General features: G+C 38.5%; 1 protein-coding gene across 24 annotated transcripts in view; it reads left to right on the top strand.

The window, feature by feature from the left end:
* Window positions 1-23,440, top strand: part of ANKS1B (ankyrin repeat and sterile alpha motif domain containing 1B) — a 1,216,905-nt gene that overhangs the window by 695,233 nt on the left and 498,232 nt on the right. For 22 of the 24 annotated variants that reach the window (XM_051846555.2, XM_051846554.2, XM_051846553.2 and 19 more), the window contains 2 exons: window positions 8,124-8,713; window positions 10,769-10,841. In XM_051846555.2, coding sequence (XP_051702515.1) covers window positions 8,124-8,713; window positions 10,769-10,841 — 663 coding nt within the window. Of the gene's footprint in view, window positions 1-8,123; window positions 8,714-10,768; window positions 10,842-14,306; window positions 14,435-23,440 lie in introns of those variants that run through there. The other 2 variants (XM_051846562.2, XM_051846558.2) reach the window with 2 other exon arrangements.

Here is a 23,440-nt window from a genome sequence, read left to right as displayed (position 1 = left end):
CTTGGGGAATAGTTTCCCCTAACATCTCTCATGTTTTTAGTCTATTCACTTTGGATTTCACCTTCTACTATTTCCTTCACAGTGAATCTATCCTATTAAACATATGCATTTGTTGGGTATTTCTGAGTTTCTCAAGGACTTGAGCTACTTTTTGTTGTCTTGTTGCAGAATATTTTCTTTTTTTTTCACTATTTAAGGTGAACATACAATGTTTTTGGCCTATTACATTATTTTTAAATTGTAGAATACACACACACATAAGTTTGACATTTTAAGTAATTCAGTGGAATTAATAACATTTACAATGTTGTGCAACCATCACCACTATCTATTTCTATAATCTTTTCACTACCCCAATTAAAAATTCTGTAACCTCTGAGAAATAACTCCCCATTCCCCCCTCCCATATCCTAAGCTCTAATTTACTTTGTCTCAATGAATTTGAGGTACAGCTACCTTAGGAGTGAAATCATGTAATATTTGTGTCTGGCTTACATCATGTAGCATGTCTTCAAAGTTCATCCCCTTTATGGTTGGATAACATTCTATTTTATAGATATACCACATTTCATTTTTTTATCCATTCATCTGTTGATAGACATTTGGGTTGTTTCTACCTTTTGGCCAGGGTAAGCAATCCTGCAAAGAATACTGGCACGTAAGTTTCAGCCCCTGCTTTTAATTCTTTTGGGTAGATACCTAGGAGTAGAACTGCTGAAACATATGGCAATTCTTTTTTTTTTAGCTTTTATTTAATGAATATAAATTTCCAAAGTACAGCTTATGGATTACATTGGCTTCCCCCCCATAACGTCCCTCCCACCCGCAACCCTCCCCTCTTCCACTCCCTCTCGCCTTCCATTCACATCAAGATTCATTTTCGATTCTCTTTATCTACAGAAGATCAGTTTAGCATACATTAAGTAAAGATTTCAACAGTTATTGCAGAATATTTTCAAACTGTGCTTGTTATGCTCAGGTTCTATTGCCCAGCAACCAGCTTACTGTGATGCTCTCTCCCTTGGGAATCAGTTCTTATATGTGATAGCAACTCTGTGTTGCATGGCCTCTAGACGGCATCAAAGTTTCCTTTCTCTTCACTACTCTGCCCAGCTGCTGATACAGTTCTGGGTCCTGCTTCCACTATGTGATTTGGCTTTACCTGTCCGTTTCCCAGGACCATCAGAATTCCTTGTTACCCAGCTGCATTGAAGATACCAACCCTTGTTTCTGTTGTTGTTTTCTTTTTGCTGTTATGTGTTTATTTTATTCTTTCACCACCCATACCTAGTTTTTAAGAGGGAACTTGAGTGATTGATTTTTAAAAATGCTACCCTATTGTCATGTTCTTGCCATCAGGCATGCCAGGTGATTGAAAGTGCAAGTCAGCTCATGTTATTCATAACCCTACCTTCGTCTCTTATTTGATCTCTAGCCATTCTACCCATCCCCAGCACTCTGCTGCAGCCTGCAATAATCTTGACCCCAAACAATGAACTCCTTCAGTCATTCTGTTTAATGTCAGCTCCTCCTAACAACATTCCCTAATCAGCTTATGGCATCTTCCTTTTGTTCCCACCTCATTGCTTTGTTTTATTTTCTTCACAGAACCTACTCTCATCAGAAAGTATACTATTTTTATTTTTATATACTATTTTTTTATTTTGTCTTTTCGACTGAAATCTAAGTGCTGTGAAGGAACGACATCATCTTCATGCTGCTAAAGATTTGCCTCCTAATGCACAGAAGTGTTTCACACACACTTGTGAAATAACTTCACAATTTCTACTAATAACAACACCAGCCTTGGAATCCCCGAAAATGAAGAATAAATTCTGATTTTCCAAAGGGGAAATGCAATGACCCAATAGACTAAAAGTACGATCTATAATAGAAGCCACTTGTTTTCCATAATTTTTTTTATCCAACATAAAATTTGCCGTTTTCTTGTTATTCAGGGATGTATGTAAGTGATAAAGATTGGGTAAAGATAAAAAAGATTGAGCTGCTTACTCTTGGATACTTACTTTGACATTTCTTTTGAAATGTTAATACTGTATTAGATTAGAATTCACACATACTTAGCCTGTACCTTGGCATGAAATATCCACTTATCAAAAGAGAAGTGTAAAATTAAATTAGACAAGTTGTGAAAACAGTTTCATATGTATACTTCACCTCAGTTTCATCTAAAGAAATAGTAAGAAAGCACAAAAATTCTTTCTGAAAAATACTTTTTAAATTTATAAGTAGAAACAAAGGTAAATCCCATGATTTCCATGTCAAAATAACAATCTCTATTATTTAATAGTTAATGCTATATTTTTTACAGAAATGAAATCCTCTTGACTGAAAATTATTATCATAACAGACACATATATTCAATGTGTAATGTCCAACAGGAAGTGTTCTTACTCCTCTACTTCTTGCTAGGGCTCAAATATTTGTGACCCTCTAAATTCATGTGTGGAAGTTATCACCCCTAATGTGATACAATTAGGAGGTGATTGGGTTGTGAGTGACGAGCCTTCATAATTGGGAGTAATGACCTTGCTAGTGAGGCCTCAAAAAGCCTTTTCACCCTTTCTGCCTTATGAGAATACAGTGAGGGGGCACCATCTGTCAACTAGAAAGTGGGTCCTTGTGGCTTGTCCTGCAAGGCCACATTGTCAGGGAGAGCAGGGCAACAATGTTCTTCCCACAAGAAACACCAGGGACAGGCTTTGGTGAACATGTCCAACTTTATTCACAGCCATATACACTTTTAAAGGGCAAGCAGAAGGGGCGTAACTAACTCTGGAACACTAGCTATAGGACAGAAGCAATACTGGCGCCAATATCCTCTCCAATCAGCTTGACGGTCATGTAGCCGGGACAGCTTTCCAGGTGGGCCTGAGTCACACCCCAGAGCAGTTTACCTGACTGGCAGAAGGCAGGGGTGGGGAGAAATGTGCCTGGGGGGTCCACCACCTGCCAGCAGTCAGCTAACTGCATGGGCTAAGCAGACAGCCTCACAAGATCCCCACAGGGCCTCACTTGATACAGAATCTTCTGATGACTTGATCTTGGATGTCTCAGCCTCTACAACTATGAGAAATAAATTTGTGGTATATTTAAGTGATCCTGTTTATGTTATTGTCATATCAACCTATATGGACTGTGACACTTCTTTGATTTAGTATTTCATTCAAGCTTCACAATACTTTCAGGTGTATACTATTACTATCACCATCTTCCAGATAGGGAAATATAAATATTACCAGAATTTATTTTAAGGAATGTATTAATTTTTGGAGCCGGCATTGTGGCATAGCAAGTTAAGGCGTCACCTGCAATGCTGGTTAGAGCATTGGTTAGAGCCCCACCTGCTCCTCTTATACAGCTCATGCATCTGGGAAAGCAGTGAAAGATGGCCCAAGTGCTTGGGCCCCTGCACTCAGATGGGGGACTAGGTTGCAGTTCCAGGCTACTGGCTTCAGCCTGGCCCAGCCCCTGCAGTTGCAGCCATTTGGGGAATGAACCAGTAGCTGGAAGATACTCTCCCTCTCCCCCTCCCTCTCCCTCTCTCTCCCTATCTCTCTCTTTCTAACTCTACCTTTCAAATAAAATAATTCTTTAAAAATTGGGATAAGCTTGAATCAGCTATGTATTCCATGTGTAAAGCTGTCCTAAACTTAATGGTTTAAAAAGTAACACCCATTAATGTAGCTCATGATCCTGGTGGTTATTTCCTTCTTGTTGGGGCCAGCTCAGCTAGCCATGGCTGTCTTTGTTAATGTAGCTCTGGCTGGCAGATTGCCCTTGGGTTAGTTAAACTTGGATAGCCTCGCTCACATTTCTGGAAGTTGGCTGGATGCTGACTGGGGTAACAGAGATGGATGGTATAATATTCATGTTTTTTTTAAATATATTCATTGGGGCTGGCACTGTGGCATGATGGGTAAAGCTGCTTCCTGAAGTGCCAGCATTCCATATGGGTGCCAGTTTGAGTCCCAGCTGCTCCACTTCCAATCCAGCTCTGTGCTATGGCCTGAGAGAGCAGTAGAAGATGGCCCAAGTCCCTGAGCCCCTGCACCCACATGGGAGACCTGGAAGGAGCTCTGGCTCCTGGCTTCAGATTGATGCAGCTCCAGCCATGCAGCCATCTGGGGAGTGAACCAGCAGACGGAAGACCTGTCTCTCTCTGCCTCTGCCTCTCTGTAACAATGCCTGTCAAATAAATAAATAAATCTTTTAAAATATATATATTATTCACTTATGTTCATCTACTTGAAAAAGCATGAAAGAGAGAAAGACAGACAGACATATCTACCATCCTCTGGTTCACTTCCCCAGATAACTACAACTACCAGGTCTGGGTCAGGCGAAACCCAGGAGCCAGGAACTTTATCTGGGTTTCCCACATGGGTGGCAGGACCCCAAGCACTTTAGCCATCATCAGCTGCCTCCCATTATGCATTAGCAGAAGCAGAACAACTGGGACTAGTACTCCATTAAGGGATGCAGGGTAGCAAGTGGGGTTTAACCTAAGCTGCACTGCAATGCCCACCCCAACCATGTCTTTTTATTTTCTGTTCTGTTTTTATTATTTTGTTTTGACAACCCGGGTCCTTGCTGATCCTGGAGGGACTGCCCTTGCCAGGGCTAGGTAATTCCTTGAGATAGTAAACAATTCACAGATGTGAATGCTTTTCATATGCAAAACAGTCAATCCAGATCCCTCACCACCAACCACCTTCTTCATTGGACTTTCCTTCTCTGTGCCAATATTCATCTGTCATAATTACCCCAGGGCCAAGTACCAGACACCTAGACAGTCAGCATGCCCTAGAGCCCACAAAATTATTCAAACTTTTGAATCGTCAATCTGCTTATCCTTGCTTTGCCTGTTCCTTCCCCCACAGAAACCGTAATAATTCATGCCCACAATCTCCCCTTACTCTTTCTGCTTCCTGTTTCCAGTGGTGCTTCCCCACTGGGCTCCCTCCTGCACAATGGCCCTTTCTTCTTGGATCTATGAATGCAACAATCTGTCTTTTTATTGAAAATCATCTCCTGACTACTGACTTTACCATACCTGAAAAATAATAAAACATTTTAGTACAATTGGATAATGTATCATTTTATCACCTGTCAACCCAGCCTGGCTTGTTCATGTGGTGGCAAAGTTCCAAAAGCAACATGAGAAAAAGTCAATTATATAACTGCCTTTCAAATCTTTGTTTGGATCATGTTTGCTACCATCTCATTGACCAGTGCAAAGCACATGGCCATGCTGGGAGTCAGCAGGGGAGGACTGGAAACAGGGAGGGGTATGGCTATAGGGAGCTATGAGCAGATGGAGGCTGGAACCGCTATTAGTCTACCTCACCGTCTTGCCAACAATCTTCATAATCCTCTCTCCCTCCCTCCCTCCCTCCTCTCTATCTCAGTAATATTTAGAGTCTGGCCACTGAAATAATCAAGGAATGTCTGTCCTTTCATTACTCTTCACCAAAAAATATTACAATCATGATGCTAAACTTATAAGCTAATAGTAAATTCTGCTTAGGGAAGTGGCTGCTCATGACCAGACAACTTGGACAGTATCTGACACTTTGGAGTATTAATTATGGTCATTGTAATCAAACCACAGAGGGGATAGTGACCTTATAATCATATTCAAAGAAAATTCTAAATAATATTATATCCCTAAAATTCTTAGTAGTCTTGATAATAAACATGATCAGAACCACTCTTGACAGAGATAAATAGATCTTTTCCCCACATCAGGCTGTCTTTTCAATTTTTCTTTCAAACTCAAACCCTTTAGCCTTCCTCAGCAGCTTTCAAAATGAAATTCTAAACTTCCTTATTTCACAATTCTTCCTTCCTACTATAGCTCACCATTACTGTCATCCCATATCAACCTGCTTATGTTGTAAAGCACTACAGGGGTCTCAAATAGCCTAGGAAGATAAAAGAGAGAATAAATTGGAACCGAATGCCCTATCTTATTTCCTCTTAGTATTAGTTTATCTACAAGAAGAAAATCAAGCAGAACAATAACAACAACAACAACAAAATTCTCTCTACTGTTTTAGTCCGCTTTTCACAAATTCCAGAAATAGTCATGAACTGGAAAAATCTGTCTCCGTGAACAGCTTACTTGCTTGTCCTCTGAGTAAATCAGCCTTGCATTGTTGTTCTCTTATCTTAATAATAATATATTTTCTATGTCAATGGCTGTTGAAATCTGATAGGCCTTGGTTTGAATCTGAGCCTATGCACTTACTCAACAACTGGAGTCATTTAATTGTTAGTTTTGACTTCTAAAATGTATTTAGAAGGCTAGAAACTCTAATTTTCAGGAAGGTTTCTGTGCCCCACTTCCCACCTACTATACTACCTCAAGCATGGCCTCTCTGGTAAAAGGAAGAAATACTGGAGTTGTCAAATACCTGACAAGGCTGCTTTAAAAAGAAGTAGAACTTTCTCTGGGAAGACTTAAGTGAATGTAGGGGTACTAGACAGATATAGAAAGACTCTTTTTTTGCTTTGTTCCCTCTTGGATCTCTCTCCCTATCACTTTTCTTTCCCCCATTTCAGGATGTTGGTGTGTTAGGTATGAGCAGGTAGACATCTTCTGTTTGGAAAAGCCAAGCAGGAACTAGCGTGAGGTCAGGCATATGTAGAATCAGCAACAAACCTACTCTTTTCAGCTCCCAGAAAGTCAGAGGTATAGAGCCCTAGAGCCAATCCTCCATTTGAGGGACACATCTATGTTTAGAGACCTCTGAGCAAATGTCTATTGAGACTTATTGTGGCTGCTAATTTCTTGAAAATATAAGAATTTAATATTGCCATATCTCCTTCCATCAGAAAATCATGATTATTATTAATAATTCACAGAATTGTTTTAAGGATCTAATGAGATGTAATTAATGTAACTCCTAATTGGGTGCCTACTAAATGCACATGTTACTTGTTAGAAAATCTTTGATGTTTGGAGCTTGTAATAATAACTCACTTCTATAAAATGTGGATCAGCAAAGCAACTTTGGATTTGTTGTCATTATGCACCACACTGGCTATACTTAACTTCTTCCAAGATTGGATTATAAGCTCATCAGATAATTTAACTTTTGATCTTTGCAAACACTCAGCTATCTGTAAATTCAAATGACCACTAAAAAAAGTAAACTGACTCCCTTTGCTAAGTTGATTGACCAAGTTTTTCTACAGCATCCTTTTTCTACAGCTTCTTTTTTAAAAGATAAACCAATTTCTAAAACAGCATGGTATATTTTAAACCTTAGAGAATATTTATGTTTTATCTTAGAAAATGTTCTAAAGCAATAAAAATTATAATTCTTCTTTGGTTTCTTTTCTGCATTGCATTTCCAAAGATCTAAAGAAATCAGAAAATAACTAGTGCTATTTCAGAGAAGAAAGAAAAAGCAGTGTTTTGTTAATTGCTCGATGTCAATTTTAGATAAAGTAGTCTCACTTTGTAGTGATATTATGGATCACATTGTTTGCCTATGTTAAGCCTGAACAAGTCCTGTTGTTGAAATCATAATCTGTAGAGAATCATTCTTAATTTTATATTTAAATAGCGCTATCAGGATTATTAACTTTCAGTCACTTCTAATTGTACTTCTTTTCAATATTTTGGTTTTGAATTTATTTGCTGGGGAGAAGGTAAGGAATTGTCATTCTATATGATCTTGACTCACTGGCTTGGTGTTCTTCCGCATAACAATTCATTGACTGTGAGACTATCGTATGTCCCACTTCCAGAAGTCCCAATTTTGTTCCTTCATTAGAAAATAGATACCCTGGGGACAAGAGAGCAGGGCATGTAATCATTCAATACCCAATCCATACCTTTGAAATGAACTCCTGGGTCTATCAGGAAGATTTGATACACACACACATACACACACACACACACACACTCATTCGCTTTATACATAGCCCTATAGGGCCATAGTATTTCATAAAGTAATGATATCACAATATGAAAATCAATCAGGTGTCTAGATATCGAACAAGTTCATAAGGGCAGAAGTTCATAAGGTATTGTGACTTTCAACGTCCTTTATGAACATGCATCCTCACATCCTTTCTCCCTTTTACAGATGTCCTCTCTCAGCAGGAGGACAATGATCCTCCGAAGGAATACGATCCTGGACAATTTGCAGGCCTTCTTCATGGATCCTCCCCAGCCTGTGAGTCTCCTGAAAATCCATTCCATCTCTATGGGAAAAGAGACCAGTGTGAAGAAGGACAAGATGAAGCCAGTTTGGCAAACAGTCCTTTGCCTTTCAAACAGACTCCAATAACAAATAACCCAGAACCTTCGGTTAAGAAAGTTAAACCCAAAGTGGTCAGTAGAACAATTTTTCACAAAAGAAGCAACCCAGTTGAAAACCGTACCATAGTTGGCACAAGAACAACCAGGAGTGGATCCCGGAATGGAGACCAGTGGGTTGTGAACACAGGGGGATTTGTAGAGAGAGCGTGTACTCTGGGGAGAATACGGTCATTGCCTAAAGCCCTGATCGACATGCATTTATCAAAAACTGTTTCCAAATCTGACTCTGATCTCATTGCCTACCCTTCAAATGAGAAAACATCAAGAGTTAACTGGAGTGAATCTTCAACTGTGGAACACAGCTCTAAAGGGAACTCTGAAAGGACACCATCCTTCACGTCTGAATGGGAAGAAGTAAGTCTGGTTCTTTTTGTTGTACTTTATCTAAGCCTTTGGAGTCAAGGGAAGTTTGGGGAAAAGGATTTTTGTGCTTTTCTTACAATTAACAATGTCTTACATACTAACAAATGCATCCAGCTCCAACTGGAGGGGAAAGGTTCTATCAATAATACATGGTAATTTCACAGCAAGTATAAAAACAAACACACATGTGGGGAAGGCTATTGTTTCCACAGAAATGGACATCAAGCAGAAGTAATAACTACTGTGAAGTGCAAGAGAATGGCCACATCATGTCCTACCAAGGACGGCAGCTGGCAAATTAAGAAAAATACTGGTCTTTTGCTCTGTGTCATTTTGCTACGTGCTAAACTCTTTGTTAGCTCATCCCCCTTCTTTAAATAATTTTATATTTTTTAGAAGAGCTTCATCTAATTTTAACCTTGAGGGTAAGCAGAGAAGCTCAGTCTCTTTTCCAAGTAGCACACAATAAATACACATCACATACTATTTCCCTTTTACAACTATCGAAGAAATATTAACGAAAAATGTTTGAGTGCTAAGGAGTAAGCTCCACTTAAAGACAAAGTCATTAATTTCATAGAATTATTCAGAAAATAAGTACCCTCTAAGGTTATGAAATAACATCCTTTCTCACTAGGAAGACTACATAATAGAATAATACAATACAATTTATTGTGTTTTCTTAAATTTATTCAAAGAATAGACCATAGCATTTCTTGGGTTTTTATTCTAGCATGTCACATTTTGCCTCTCAAAAGATGGTGGCCATTGGATTAGGTTTTGTAGCACAGAAGGTCACTGTAGTGTTCTGAGAACTAGAAATGGATATAGTTCTGATACTAACATTCTGAATTGAACTGTTTGGGAAAATTCCTTAGTATCTGCATCTGTTTCAAAGTGGATGAGGCCGGTGCCACAGCTCACTAGGCTAATCCTCCACCTGCAGCGCTGGCACCCCGGGTTCTAGTCCCGATTGGGGCACTGGATTCTGTCCCAGTTGCTCCTCTTCCAGTCCAGCTCTCTGCAGTGGCCCGGTAGTGCAGTGGAGGATGGCCCAAGTCCTTGGGCCCTGCACCCGCATGGGAGACCAGGAGGAAGCGCCTGGCTCCTGGCTTCGGATCGGCACAGCACCATAGCAACCACTTTGGGGGTGAACCAACTGAAAAAGGAAGACTTTTCTCTCTCTCTCTCTCTCTCTCTCTCTCTCTCTGTCTAACTCTGCCTGTCCAAAAAAAAAAAAAAAAAACCAGAGTGGATGAAATATGACATGTAATGCTCATTGTCCTTTCTGAAGCCTGCCGCCTTCTGCAGGTTGCCAAAAAAGGGAAGAAACGGGATTAAACCATGAATAGCTATAACTTAGTCATATCTTCCTACAAAGTCCGTCCTCATAGGTGGATAGATTTTTGTTTGTTTTGTTGTGTTTTTGTTTTAGAAGACCCATTTCTTATTATCTGAAATATTTTATGGAATCCTCTTTTGTAGACAAGATGAATTATTATTTAATGTGTCTTTAGAAGTAAATTGTTTCTGTGCCTAGATACTTGAGATTAGATTACACTAATCAGCTTGTGACTGTCTGAGCAAGTTAGCAAGACCTTAGTTCCATTGGCTGTGCCCACAGCCTTTGATAGCTTTCCCTTTTCCAGTCAGATGAGATTCATATTCTGCCAGGCAGAAGAGGAAGGATGCCAGAGATAATAGACTTTGTCATATGAAATTATTGTGAATCCCTTCCCCTCTGAGTTTAAAGAATTTACAGTTCCTAACTTACTGACTTATCTAAGTACAAAGTTCATTAAGAAACACAGAGAAAAAGCAAGCTAATTTTCAACATGTAAGAAAGGGGAACATAATTTATATTCCAAAATCCAATTCAAAAGACATTTGCTCCTCTTTTCAAGCTTTCTCTGTCAGTCTCTGAGTTATAGTATTATTGTGGCAGTAATGCCAAAAATGTATACTATTGGCATTTGAATGTCATTTTAAAATTCAATGTTAAAAGTGTATGTAACAATCCATTTGCATGTTTTTTGTTTCTCAAAGATTGACAAAATAATGAATTCCATAGATGTTGGAATCAACAGTGAACTTGAAGAGATGAATGGTGAGACCACAAGTAAGCAAACCTTTTCCTATAATTCAGTGAATAAATGTTCTTAAGAAATAGCTAGAATATGATAGGAATCTTTAGGTAATTTGATGCTTTATCATAATAACTGTAGCTACAAATTATTTCCTTCCACTGTCAGAACCAACAACTATGACCTGTAAACAACATCAATTATAAGCATATTGATTTGATAGAAAGATTTTTACTTTGCCTGTTAATATTATTGAGGTTTCAACTTTATGTAGAGCTCAGTATGTAGCACTTCAAGGTGTTGTGGAATCTGATGATTAAATATACTACCATCTCTCATTCAGTAAAACATCCTATTCATCCTAGCCAAAGTGACTAACAACTTCTGCATTGATCTAACTTGGCCAATACTGTGCATTACTCATCCTTATGTACCTCATAGTACCTAACAGTGCATCTCCCAAATAGCTGGTCTTATAATCACTATTAATATGTTTCCCTTCCCAAGTATTATTGGTTTCCCTACAGTTAAAGTTCAGAAGGGAAAGCCATTTGAAATCTTCTTTGAAGACTTTTTGCTTAATACTGATGGGTAATATCAAGTGTCAGATGACTAAGCCTCAAAATAACAGCTATATTCATACTAAAGAAATTAATATTCCTAAAAGAGTCAAAATATTTGAGTTTCATTTCTACTCTGCCACTAAGAAGTAATGCCACTGGAAATTAAGTAGATCTATAGCATTAGGAATTATAAAGGTGATTCCTAAACACTGAGTTCATGTTTAAGTCAGAAGTGATACTTGATGTTTTATTAGAGGAATTAAGTTCTAGGTGGGAGAAATCTAAATGTATTACAGGACAAACAGCTATAGACCTTTATAGTCATTTGACTTCTCCCCAGAACCTACAGTGGAATGAAATGAAGTCAGTGGGGAACTTCCATAGTGAGCAGAATTCAAGAGGGTACCAAAACCACAGCTAATCAAGATACATAATATTTTAATGTGATATTTTTAAAATTCAAAATGAATGCCAAAAAAATCCATGATAAAGGAAAATATCAAAATTTAAATAAAGAAGAATCCAGCCTCCATTTGCACGGCTTGGGTTCTCTTACCTTACCTGACTCTCACAAGAGGTTACAAAAGCACTCCCCAAGCCAACTAGCAGAACCATGGACAATGACCATCTTTTCAGAGTCATAGCTGAGTCAATTAGAAACTCTTTTGCCCAGATTGTTGCCTAAATATTGAGAGTTCTGACAGTTCTTGGAACTCTACAGGCATTCAGAGGTGAAAGTAGAGCATGACACGGCAGACTGGTCACTAGTCTGGAAAGACAGGAGTGAGATGGTCAGCTGAATTGGGAATGGGAATACCAGCCTTCCCAGCTTTCCAAGCTATAACCCTGCCCTCCCCCTTTCCTCCTTTTCCTATCATATTCTTCCCCATCCTATTCTTATTGACGAGGCACTTCCAATATCAGTTTCAAATCTACGCATTTCTTCCTCTTGGAGACTTACTGTGGACACAGGGTCATTTGTATTACTTTAGACCTGACACCATATGAGTCTGGAGCTCCCACAGCTGGGCCGACAGCATAATGACCATTTCAACCTAAAACAGGAGCAGTTTGGATTTCATTGCAAACACACACATACACAAAACAAAACAAAAAAAAAGCCTAGTGATTTGTTTTGACATTCCTCCTTGGCTTAGTTGAAAAATTATGAAAGAGCAACAAATTTCACCATCTTTGCCATTTTCTAAAAGCAAAAGAACTAACTACATTTTTGCAATGGCTGATATTAGGCATTTCTCTCAAAATGTGGACTGAAGACCACCTATATCAGAATCACTTTTAGCTCTGGTCAAAAAAAAAAAAAAGACTCCTGAGCTGTATGCAACTATATCAATTACTGAATCAGGGTTGGAGCCTGACAAATCTGCTTTTTAAATGAGCATTTCACATCACTCTAAGCACAGGAAAGTTCTACAATGATCCATTTGTGCTGGACTGGGCCTGGGTGGCTGAGAGCTAACACTGCAATCTGTGGTTGCAATTACTGAAGAAAATTTACAGGTCTGAATAAGACCCTTGTAGGAACACATGTCTCATTTCTTCTGTGCTGGGTCAAAAATCTGTGTTGAGTCCCAAGCTAAGTAAATGAATTAGAAGAGCAAAATTTTTTTTCTCTGAAATTCAGAGTTGTTTTAGATCCTAAAGCTCAAACATTATTAAAGAAGTCTCAAAATTGTGTAAATATGTTTAGAAGTACAGGTAATTATAGCTCTATGATAGTGCATAGATCCAGTGATCTCACACATAAATGCTAATAAACACTGAGGACTTTTCCAGGACCCAAAGCAACAGCCTAGGAGCGAATGCTATCACATAGTTTCTGACATGCTCATAGGAAGGCTCTAGGTATGCAGGTTTGTGATTGATGGGCAGTTAACAATTTATTTTTTTAGCAATTGTACAACATGAGGATGGAAGGGTTGGCCAGTGAGTAACTGTTAAGTTCCTTGTTACTGAGAATGTCCAAGCTGACATGGCAGAGTGCTTCTCTTCCAGAAGCACAATTTATGATCTTAAATTCCACACTTAGACCTAGGTAACATCAAATATTATTCTAATGCTCTAAAATTCTAAAAATACATAGTGGCAGAGAATCATAAAATTATCATCAACATGGTTCTTTAAAAAAAGGTAAATATTAAAAATGCCACTCAAGCAAAGCAAAGCTGCCTTTGAAGAGCATTTGAGTGGTAAACAAATGCACAGATTACTTTCCCTTAGTCCTCTCTCTTTCCACCTTTCCTATTCCATTATTTATTGTTTCTCTACTACGGTAATGAAAATGAAAGTGGAAACTCAGTCCCCAAAGAATCATCACCATTAACAAAGGCTGTTCTGTATGTGCCTTAGTTTTTACCTCTTAATTACACACTAATTATGTACTAAGTGATTGACTATAACATGTCACATTCCAGTTGGCCCTCCGACCAGTTGTAAATTATAGTTTTACTGAGCTGCGGATTTTTCCCTCTAAGGATTAGCTTTAACTAGTAGGGTGATAAATAACCCCATGAAGATGATATTTTAGATTCTGAGTGTGTTTGGGAAATCACATCTTGAAATGAAAAACCAGACACATGGATCAAATCCTAGCTCTACTCTTTATTAGCTCCTTGATCTTGGCAACATCCTCAGTTGGTCCACGGAAAGAATTGGGAATACATATATAAGAGCATTGTAGAGACATGTGCAATGGCATAAATAGAGAATCTGATACATGTAGATATATATCAAGTTTTAGCTCTCACCTTGTCCTACCATGAGGGAGACTGCCCAACGTTATGTGCAAAGAACATGTATACCCTTTCTTTAAGAACTTTATGACGTCAGCTCTTCTCAAAGTTCAGATGTTAAATTTGCTGTATTCCCTTGCATTGTTGTGGTGTGTCAACTGGAATGCAGGTCATAACAAGCCTGCCAGTCAGCTGGTGCCAGAAAAGAGTAGTTCCTCAAAAGAGAGCATCAATCCCCAGTGTAACCTGACAAAAGAAAGAGCAAAATCAAATATGCATCGATGTCAATGGCCTAAATCATTTTTATGAATGGTGAGTACCCTAGTTTTGCTTGACAATGGGTAAGAGAAATACAAAGAAGTTAATGGGCAGTAAATTTAGAGTGAGAATAAATATTACTTTGCATAGTATGTGATATGTGATGTCAATCTCCAGAATTTTGCTTTTGAGGAACATTGAGTCAAGTACTATACCTGGTGCCATGACATCAATGTTTGTCTTCCAAAATTCATATTTTGGAAATTTAATCCCCAAATTCATGTGTTGATGATATTTGCCGGGGAGGGGGGGGAGGCTTTAGGAGGTAATTCAGATTGGATGAGGTTGTGAAGGTGGGGCTCCTATGATGGCATCAGTAGCTTCTATAAGAACAAGAGAGATCTGAGCTGCAGTGCTTGCGCTATCTGGCTGGGGATGCCCTCTGCCTTGTGGTGACGTAACAAGAAGGTCCTTACCAGATGCTGGTTCCATGCTGTTGGACATCCCAGCCTCCAGAACTATGAGCCAAGCAAACTTCTATCTTATATAAATTACCTAGTCTCAGGTATTTTGTTACAGCAACAAAAACAAACCAAGACACCTGTCTTTAACAAAGCTATGTAGACTTATGAACATTTATGATATTTGTTACATAAAACCTCACAAGATTATTGGAGAATAAAATCATAGCAATCTGTAGCATCAGAATCAGCATAAAATGTTCCATGCTTCTGCTTGCTTGGTTTCAGCATTTCTGTCTTCCCTACCCACAGCTACACATTTCAAGTGTCAGGTTCATTATTTTTGTTTTCTGTTCTTTAATTTCCTCAGCAAATTATATAGCAGTTCGAAACTTATCCAGTAACTTATTCAAATTTCCTGGACTAAGATAAAAAATAAAAAGTACATAAAATATACTGAATTTATTTTAGGTCAATCCCTTAGGTTCTCATTCAGAATGTATTAACACATAGCTTTCACAAATAATGTTTCTGTTTTCATGCCTGAAGTAAGATTCAAGTGCCAAACAAATCAGTATTGGCAGTAGGATTAAATTATATTGAATGCCTCATGTTATGTAGAGCACCCTATTTCTTGGTGGTGGTAGAAATTTGATTTGATAGTTAATTCCACACCATTGTGCATTCCCAGGTTTACATGTGTAGAATTCTTTCAGAGCACAGGTCTTGAAGTTAGGTGGACGTAGTTTTAAATTCCAGAATGGCAATTCACTGGCTGTATGACCTCTCTGATGCCAACTGCGGCATCTATAAATTCAACTTTTTTTTAATAACCACCTCATAAGATTGCTGCAAGATTAAATTATACACTGAACCACCATAGCTTGGAACATAGCAGGCTATTAGTAAGTATAAATTCTCTTTTCATCTTCCCCAAATATCTGTGATTTATCCTTCTAATTAGAGAGTGTGCCACACAGGAAGGTACTTGGGAAATCTTGCTTGTCTTTTTGACCAGTGACAATTGTACTTAAGTTATAACTACTTATATTTTAAGTTGCTTTCATGTGAAAAGTTTCTTAAAGCTTTATTTCTTAACCATTCTCATTGTATCACAAGGAAGCTCTTTCAATTTAGGTAATTTACCATATTCATGGGAACTCATTCTAATTCTCACACTTTCTGAGAATCATACTGATGATCTTCTTGATGGGATTGAAGACCACTTAAGTAGAGTGGAGGCAATAATTGGCACCCTAGGATGTGCTTGTCATTACACTACAGCAAATATGCAGAGTAATCAAGTGCCCAGACATTATAATACGAGGTAGCAGATAATCTTATAAACATTCTCCTATTTCTGCACTGGTTTTAATAATCTCTTGTCAGACTAAATAGGTGAGTATATAGATTATATTAGATTGATCCAAGTGCATAAGCATAAAAATAGTATTTAGTTAAAATGTATTTTTAAGGCTACAATTTCATTCAGATATGTAAGATTAAATTATAGCCAGAGAGAAACATTCTAGAGTATTATCTTTTAAAAACCTACTTTTGTCAGTATATGAATTTGAGCTACATTTTAATGATAAGTCAAAACTACTAAAATGAATTTATAAAGACTTGTATCATGGAGGCCATTGTCTACATGAGATAAATAAAGTATAATTATTAAGTCATTGGCTAAAATATACACACCTTTGAAGCAGTGGCTAACACGAATTATATAGCCTCCTTAATCTAAGCTCTTGCTTTGCTTCTAATAAGTCTGAGGGCCAGCTTTTGGTTCAGGGTCCCTCAGAGCTATAGAAAACCCCGAGGAGAATTTTCAGGAATTTAGGAACTCACTAAGGCAGAGTAAACGGTTTCTTTTCTAGTCTAAGCTCCACCTTTCCCCTGAGTCTATAGGAGTGGGGAGCACTGACTCTGTTCTTTCCCCGGAAAGGGTGTCTTTCTGACAAACATCTCCACAGCCCAGAAAACTCCTCCCTTGTTGTCTTGGTTGCTTCCAAGACTTGCTGTTTGCTCTCACAGCTCAGGTGCTTTGCCATCATTTCAGCTGATAGCTGTCCTCCTGCTGAAAATATATTATAATTGCCCTATTGTGGGGAGCAACTCGGACTAGACTGTTACTGGAATTAAGACTTATTCTATGCGTCTGCTCTCCTACAATATGGCGCTGGGAGAGGAGGAAACAGCTTCTACACAGCTGCCTTTCACCAACTTGACAAGCTGCAGGACCTGCTCCTGATTGGAGGAGAGCAGCGTACTCGGCGTGTGGGTAGCAGAGTTGGGATTGGTGGAAGAGGACTATAAAGGAGGAGAGAGACAACATGCACCAGGAACATCTAAGAGGAACATCTATCTGAAGGAACACCTGAGCAGCCCCCGAGAGAGCTGGCCGGCGGTGTGCCGCTCCCCTGCGGAAGTGGGGAATGTGGCAGGGGGAAGTGCCCTTCCACGGAGGTGGAGGGACAGTAGCCAACCCGGGAAGAACCAGCAGCAAACCCGGGGAGGGCCGAGCAGACAAAAGAACAGCGCAGGGTCCTGTGTCGTTCCTCCACGAAGAGGGGTAGCGACATAATGGTGCCGTGACTCGGATATGAAGCCTAGGCAGGGTTTAGTGTCGTTCCTCCATGAAGAGGGGGAGCGACACCCTATTATAGAAATGAAAAAAAGAAGGGAACTAAAGTGTGTTCCATTTTTGCTGTGCATCAGATGTGGTAGAATTTACTAATGTGAACATATTTGCATTCAGTTCTCCAAATAATTCCATGAAATATTATACCCATTTTACAGACAAAGGCTCAAAAAAGTAACCTGTCCAAGTCAATTGTGCCAAATCCAAGTTTTTCTCTTCTTGAAATCCATACTTCTTTCAGGAAAACCCGCTGCTTTCCTAGAACAGGAGCTATCCCATTGCTTTTTTAAGGTCGGATCATACTGATATGCACAAAGGGAAACCACCAGAGGATGTTTAGTGTAGAATCAACCACCTCCCTTTATCAAAGCCTAACTATCACCATGGAAGGCTTTCCCTGAAATCCAGAAGCCTTCCCAAATCACAAGCCATATGGTCATATATGTAAATGAGTCCCAGCTTTGAATCTCTCCTTACCTCCCAAAGGTAAATGCACAGACTCTAATGATGGCCCAGGCTTCACTTATTTTCAAATGAAGAATTTTCCTGGCCTCCAGTAATGTTATTTTTTTCCATGAACTGTTAGACTGCACATAAAAAGTTCTCTATGAAATGCTTTGCAATAGGCATATTTTGTTTTTGATTTTTTTGTCTCTTTATAGTACTATTTGGATAGAACCAACTTGGGAAGGTGGAGAGTAGGATACATTAGCAGTAAAATCCAAGAAAGGATTTGTTTTATTATTATCTTAAGTAACACTTTAGTACATGATTTTTTTTTTTCACTTAGGTTAAATAAAATGAGTCCCTTGATAATAGAATAGTTATGTAAAAATGCTCAGTATAGTGAATGTTAGGCTAGTATGAGGTAAGTAATTTTTACCAAGATGTTTTGTTTAATCAAACAAATAAGTGTGTTTCTAGCACAATATACTATAAAATGTATTTTTGTCACCATATATTTCAAAAAATCACTTAAAACCAAAATAATTTATATAGTATAGATTTGCATTATTGGAATCTAGCTAAGGGGCCGGCACTATGGTACAGTGGGTTAAATCCCTGGCCTGAAGCACTGGCATCACATATGGGTGCCGATTCTAGTCCCAGCTGCTCCTCTTCTGATCCAGCCAGTGCTCTGCTGTGGCCTGGGAAAGCAGTGGAAGATGGCCCAAGTCCTTGGGCCCCTGCACCCACTTGGGACACATCGAGGAAGCTCCTGGCTCTTGGCTTCATATCGGCTCAGCTCTGGCTGTTGCAGCCATCTCAGGAGTGAACCTCTCTGCAACTCTTTCAAATAAATAAAAATAAATATTTTTTTAAAAAAGAAAGAATCTAGCTAAGATTCTCTCTGATTTTGAAATTACAGGTACTTTTAATTGTGAATTTAGGTTTCCCTTAAGTATAAAATAGTTGAATATTATTCTACAGTCTCATATTTGGTCATATCAGTAGTTCAAAAAGGTACACTTTAAATCAATTCAACACATTATTAACCCTCTGGAAAAATCCTGGAGATAAGAGCAAGTGTAGTCATCAGGGATTTGGGAATACTTTCCATGATATCTCTGATAAATGACCAAACATATAAACTTACTGCTTAAGAGACAATCTATTCTGTTGCTGGTTTGAATACCCAAGAATTACTAGAAATGTGATTCTGGGCAAAACATTTCTTTACTCTGAACTTTACTTCTTCATAATGGAAAACAGCTATAATAAATAATATCTTCTCTCTGTCTTTTTCACTGTCCACTCTGCCTGCCCAAAAATAAATAAATAAATAAATAAATAAATATCTTCTTCCTCCAATATTTTTGAGTGAATTCTAACGAATGAAAAAGCAGTTAGCTACATTCCTGGTACATAGTAGCTCTTAATAGACAAACCACTCCTTTCTTTGACTTACCTTTTTCTTCCACTTATTATTCTCTTAAAAGAAAAAAAAATTAAGATTTATTTATTTGTTTGAAAGTCAGAGTAAATACACACACACACACACACACAAAGAGAGAGAGAGAGAGAGAGAGAGAGAGATCTTCCAATCTCTGGTTCATTTCCCAGATGGCCACAATGGTGAGGGTTGAGCCAGGTCAAAGCTAAGAGACAGGAGAAGCTCCATCCAGGTCTTCCACCTGGATGGCAGGAGCCCAAACACTTGGGCCAACCTCTGCTGCTTTTCCCAGGCCATTAGCAGGGAGCTGGATCAGAAGTGGAGCAACTGTGACATGAACTGGCACCCATATTGGATGCCAGCATCACAGGTGGTAGCTTTACCCACTATATCACAAGGCTGGCACAAAATTTTCCAGTGGATGAATAATGGTCCATTCTATGTATAATATCTTGAGGATATTGGTACTTATTTGATAAAGTAACAATAGTGCTAAAATCTCCTTTGTAGATGCTTTAAAAATAATAATTGAATAACTTCCATATAAATGTTGGTGCATTTTAAAAAAAATTCATCACTGATGACCTCATAATGGCAAGAAAAAGAGGAAGTATAAGTAATTAGGAGTAATTTGAAAGATAGATAATAGACTTTCTTTTTTTTTTCTTTTTTTTTTTTTTATTTTTTGACAGGCAGAGTGGACAGTGAGAGAGAGAGACAGAGAGAAAGGTCTTCCTTTGCCGTTGGTTCACCCTCCAATGGCCGCCGCGGCCGGCACGCTGCGGCCGGCACACCGCGCTGATCCGATGGCAGGAGCCAGGAGCCAGGTGCTTTTCCTGGTCTCCCATGGGGTGCAGGGCCCAAGCACCTGGGCCATCCTCCACTGCACTCCCGGGCCACAGCAGAGGGCTGGCCTGGAAGAGGGGCAACCGGGACAGAATCCGGCGCCCCAACCGGGACTAGAACCCGGTGTGCCGGCGCCGCTAGGCGGAGGATTAGCCTAGTGAGCCGCGGTGCCGGCCTATAATAGACTTTCATAACCCATGAGTCATAATAATTGCTTTCAGATATAAATTTTCTTACCAAAATATAATGAAGAATTAAGTGATAAACATGAGTTCCTTACCCATGAGAAAACTGTATCCATGGTCATCATTCTGATAACAAATCATGTAATAATAGCATTTTAATATTCAAATATAAATGTCTAGGGAATTAGGAAATTAAGTATTTTGTGAGTTGAAAAAAAAATGACACCTACCTGTGTCATTTATAGGAATATAGTTTAAGGAAGCAGAGCAAAAAAAACAGTAATATGTATATAATATTTATTTCAGCATTATTTATGATTATTTAAAAAGTATTTTAAGGAGCTGGCATTGTGGCATAGAGGGTAAGGCCACCACCTGCACTGCCAGCATCCCATATGGGCACCAGTTCGAGTCCTGGCTGCTCCACTTCCGATCCAGCTCTCTGCTATGGCCTGGGAAAGCAGTGGAGGATGGCACAGGTTCTTAGGCCCCTGCACCCACATGAGAGGCCCAGAAGAAACTCCTGTCTCCTGGCTTCAAATTGAGCCAGTTCCAGCCATTGCAGCCATCAGGGGAGTGAACCAGTGGATGGAAGATCAGTCTCTCTCTCTGCCTCTGCCGCTCTGTAACTCTGCCTTTAAAATAAATAAATAAGTCTTTAAAAAAAGTATTTTAAAATTCAAACCAAGTGACCATTAGTAGGCAATTTGTAAATAAATTATATTAATTCTATATTGTAAAATGTGAAACAGATAATTAAAATGACATTATATCTATATTTAGTATTTATTGCCATGGGAATATAGCCATGATATATTATTAATTGAAAGAAATAGAGTAAACATGTATACAAAAAATTTGAAGGCCATATGCAATTAACAGTGGATATCTCTGGAGAAGATTACCAGATTTTTATTTTCTGCTCTCTTTTTTCTAAAGTTTCCAAAATTTTTATGGTATTACTTTTATTTATTTTCATTGAGTAATCATTTAATAAATTATTTTCTTTGAATAAATCATTTAATACAAAATATATGCCCAACTTAGTAAATAAATATACTTTTATTTTCATTGAGTAAGTCATTTAATAAAAAGTATGTGCCCAATTTAGTAAATAAATATAATGATAATTTGTATAGAGCTACATACACATATAAATATATTTTTAAAAATTTATTTGTTTATTTGAAAGTCAGAGTTATAGTGACAGAGAGGGTGGCTGGGGCGGTATCTTCCATTTGCTGGTTCATTTCCCAGATGGCTACAATGGCCAGGACTGAGCCAGGCCAACACTAGGAGCCAAGAGCTTTATCCCAGTATCCCAAACACTGGCGCCATCATCTACTGCTTTTCCTAGACCATTAGTAGAGACCTGGATTGGAAGTGGAACAGCCAGGACATGAACCGGCACCCACATGGGATACTGGTGTCACAGGCAGTAGCTTTACCAGCTATGCCACAACTCTGACCCTCACATATAAATATTTCCAGTGAAAAAAGATTTTAAAGCTATCAATTCTGATAATTAAACAAAGGTTTGCTATGTGAAGACTGTTAATGAATACATGATATTACCAGTTTTGAGTGAAGACAGTGTGTTTCAGCGGATTCAGATAAAGGATTAGTTTGATTTGTCTTTATTTTTTTTGTTACTGAAAAAACTTTTAAGATACACAAATTTTTAAAGTATCCACAGCCCAACCCTGAACAAGTGATATTTTCTTCTGTTAATGTCCTTGTCAATGTACATATCCTAGGGTCCTTCTAGCCCTATGTGTCTATACAATTTTTATGTGTATGGATAGAACTTAGTGAATGTAATTTTCACAAAATTTTTTTCCAAATTCTCTTTAGCTGCATATTTTTTTCTTATCCCCTTACTGTGAATATGCAGTGCTAGTGTGATAAATATGCTTTCACTCTTCAGTATCTTACACTCACTTGCGTAGGTAGATCATAATTGGATGGATTGGATGGATGGACGGACGGATGGATGGATGGATAGATTTTTGTAATTTAAAGATATGAAATCATGTTGCATATATTTCTTTACTACTAGTTCCTATTTAGCAATGGTTCATACCTTACCATCTTTTTATAATGTGCAAAGTAAAGGTCCTATGAAACAAAATGATACTTATAGAGCCCACCCTCAAAGAGGATGAGGGTTCTGAGATCTGCTTCCTACACCTACCTCTGCACCACCTTGCTGTGTGATTAGGAAATCAACATCTAGCAATGAGCCTCAATGTCCTCATTGGAAAATAGGATAGGACTAGGTCTTTTCCAGCACTATAACTCTTACTCATACTTCAATCTTGTGTTTTATAGGTTGTTCTTTGGCAGAATGTCCTTCTTTAAAAGCTTTCTACTTCTTAATTTCTTGAAGACAAATGACCAATAAATCTCGTGAATGTGTATATCAACAGGGTTCTTCTAGGAATGTTGCCAGATCAATATTTTGCAGTGCTTTTTGTAACATATTAATTTAATAAATATGTAAGCTGATTGATAAATGTCTGTAAGATAGATAAGCTCTTTGTATTAATATGCAAAAATGACTTTTCCCTCAGCATCTCAGCCCTCTTTATAAGTCTTCTGCTGATTTATCAGAAAGTTAGTTGACTAGCTTCAATCTTGGGCACGTCGGAGATGCAAAAGGGAATAGACTGTGGAGTTCCTAATACTATACTCGGCCTGCTTCTTGGCTCCACTAGGCTTTTTATAAGAAGTACAATGACAATAAAAAAGTAGTTAGCATTTCAAAAGTGTCTACTTTTCTTTACATTGTAGAAACTGTGCTGACCAAATCCTTAGAATAGACCATTTCTTACCCACCAACTTGGCTTGACCAAACTTTACTCAGGCATCCTTGCACCTTTCCTCCCCATAGGCTCCTGAACCTTGGCTTGCCCCTAAATCTGAGCAAGCACTAAAACGGAAAACATCCCCCCCTTAACTGTTAACTTCAAATCAGCTACCCATAGAAAGATGCATTTCCAGTATTACCTTAACCATGTTGTCTGCTCA

Source organism: Oryctolagus cuniculus, chromosome 11 (assembly GCF_964237555.1).
Source record: "Oryctolagus cuniculus chromosome 11, mOryCun1.1, whole genome shotgun sequence".
NCBI classification, from domain to species: Eukaryota; Metazoa; Chordata; class Mammalia; order Lagomorpha; family Leporidae; genus Oryctolagus; species Oryctolagus cuniculus.
This window is presented reverse-complemented; position numbering and strand designations above follow the sequence as displayed.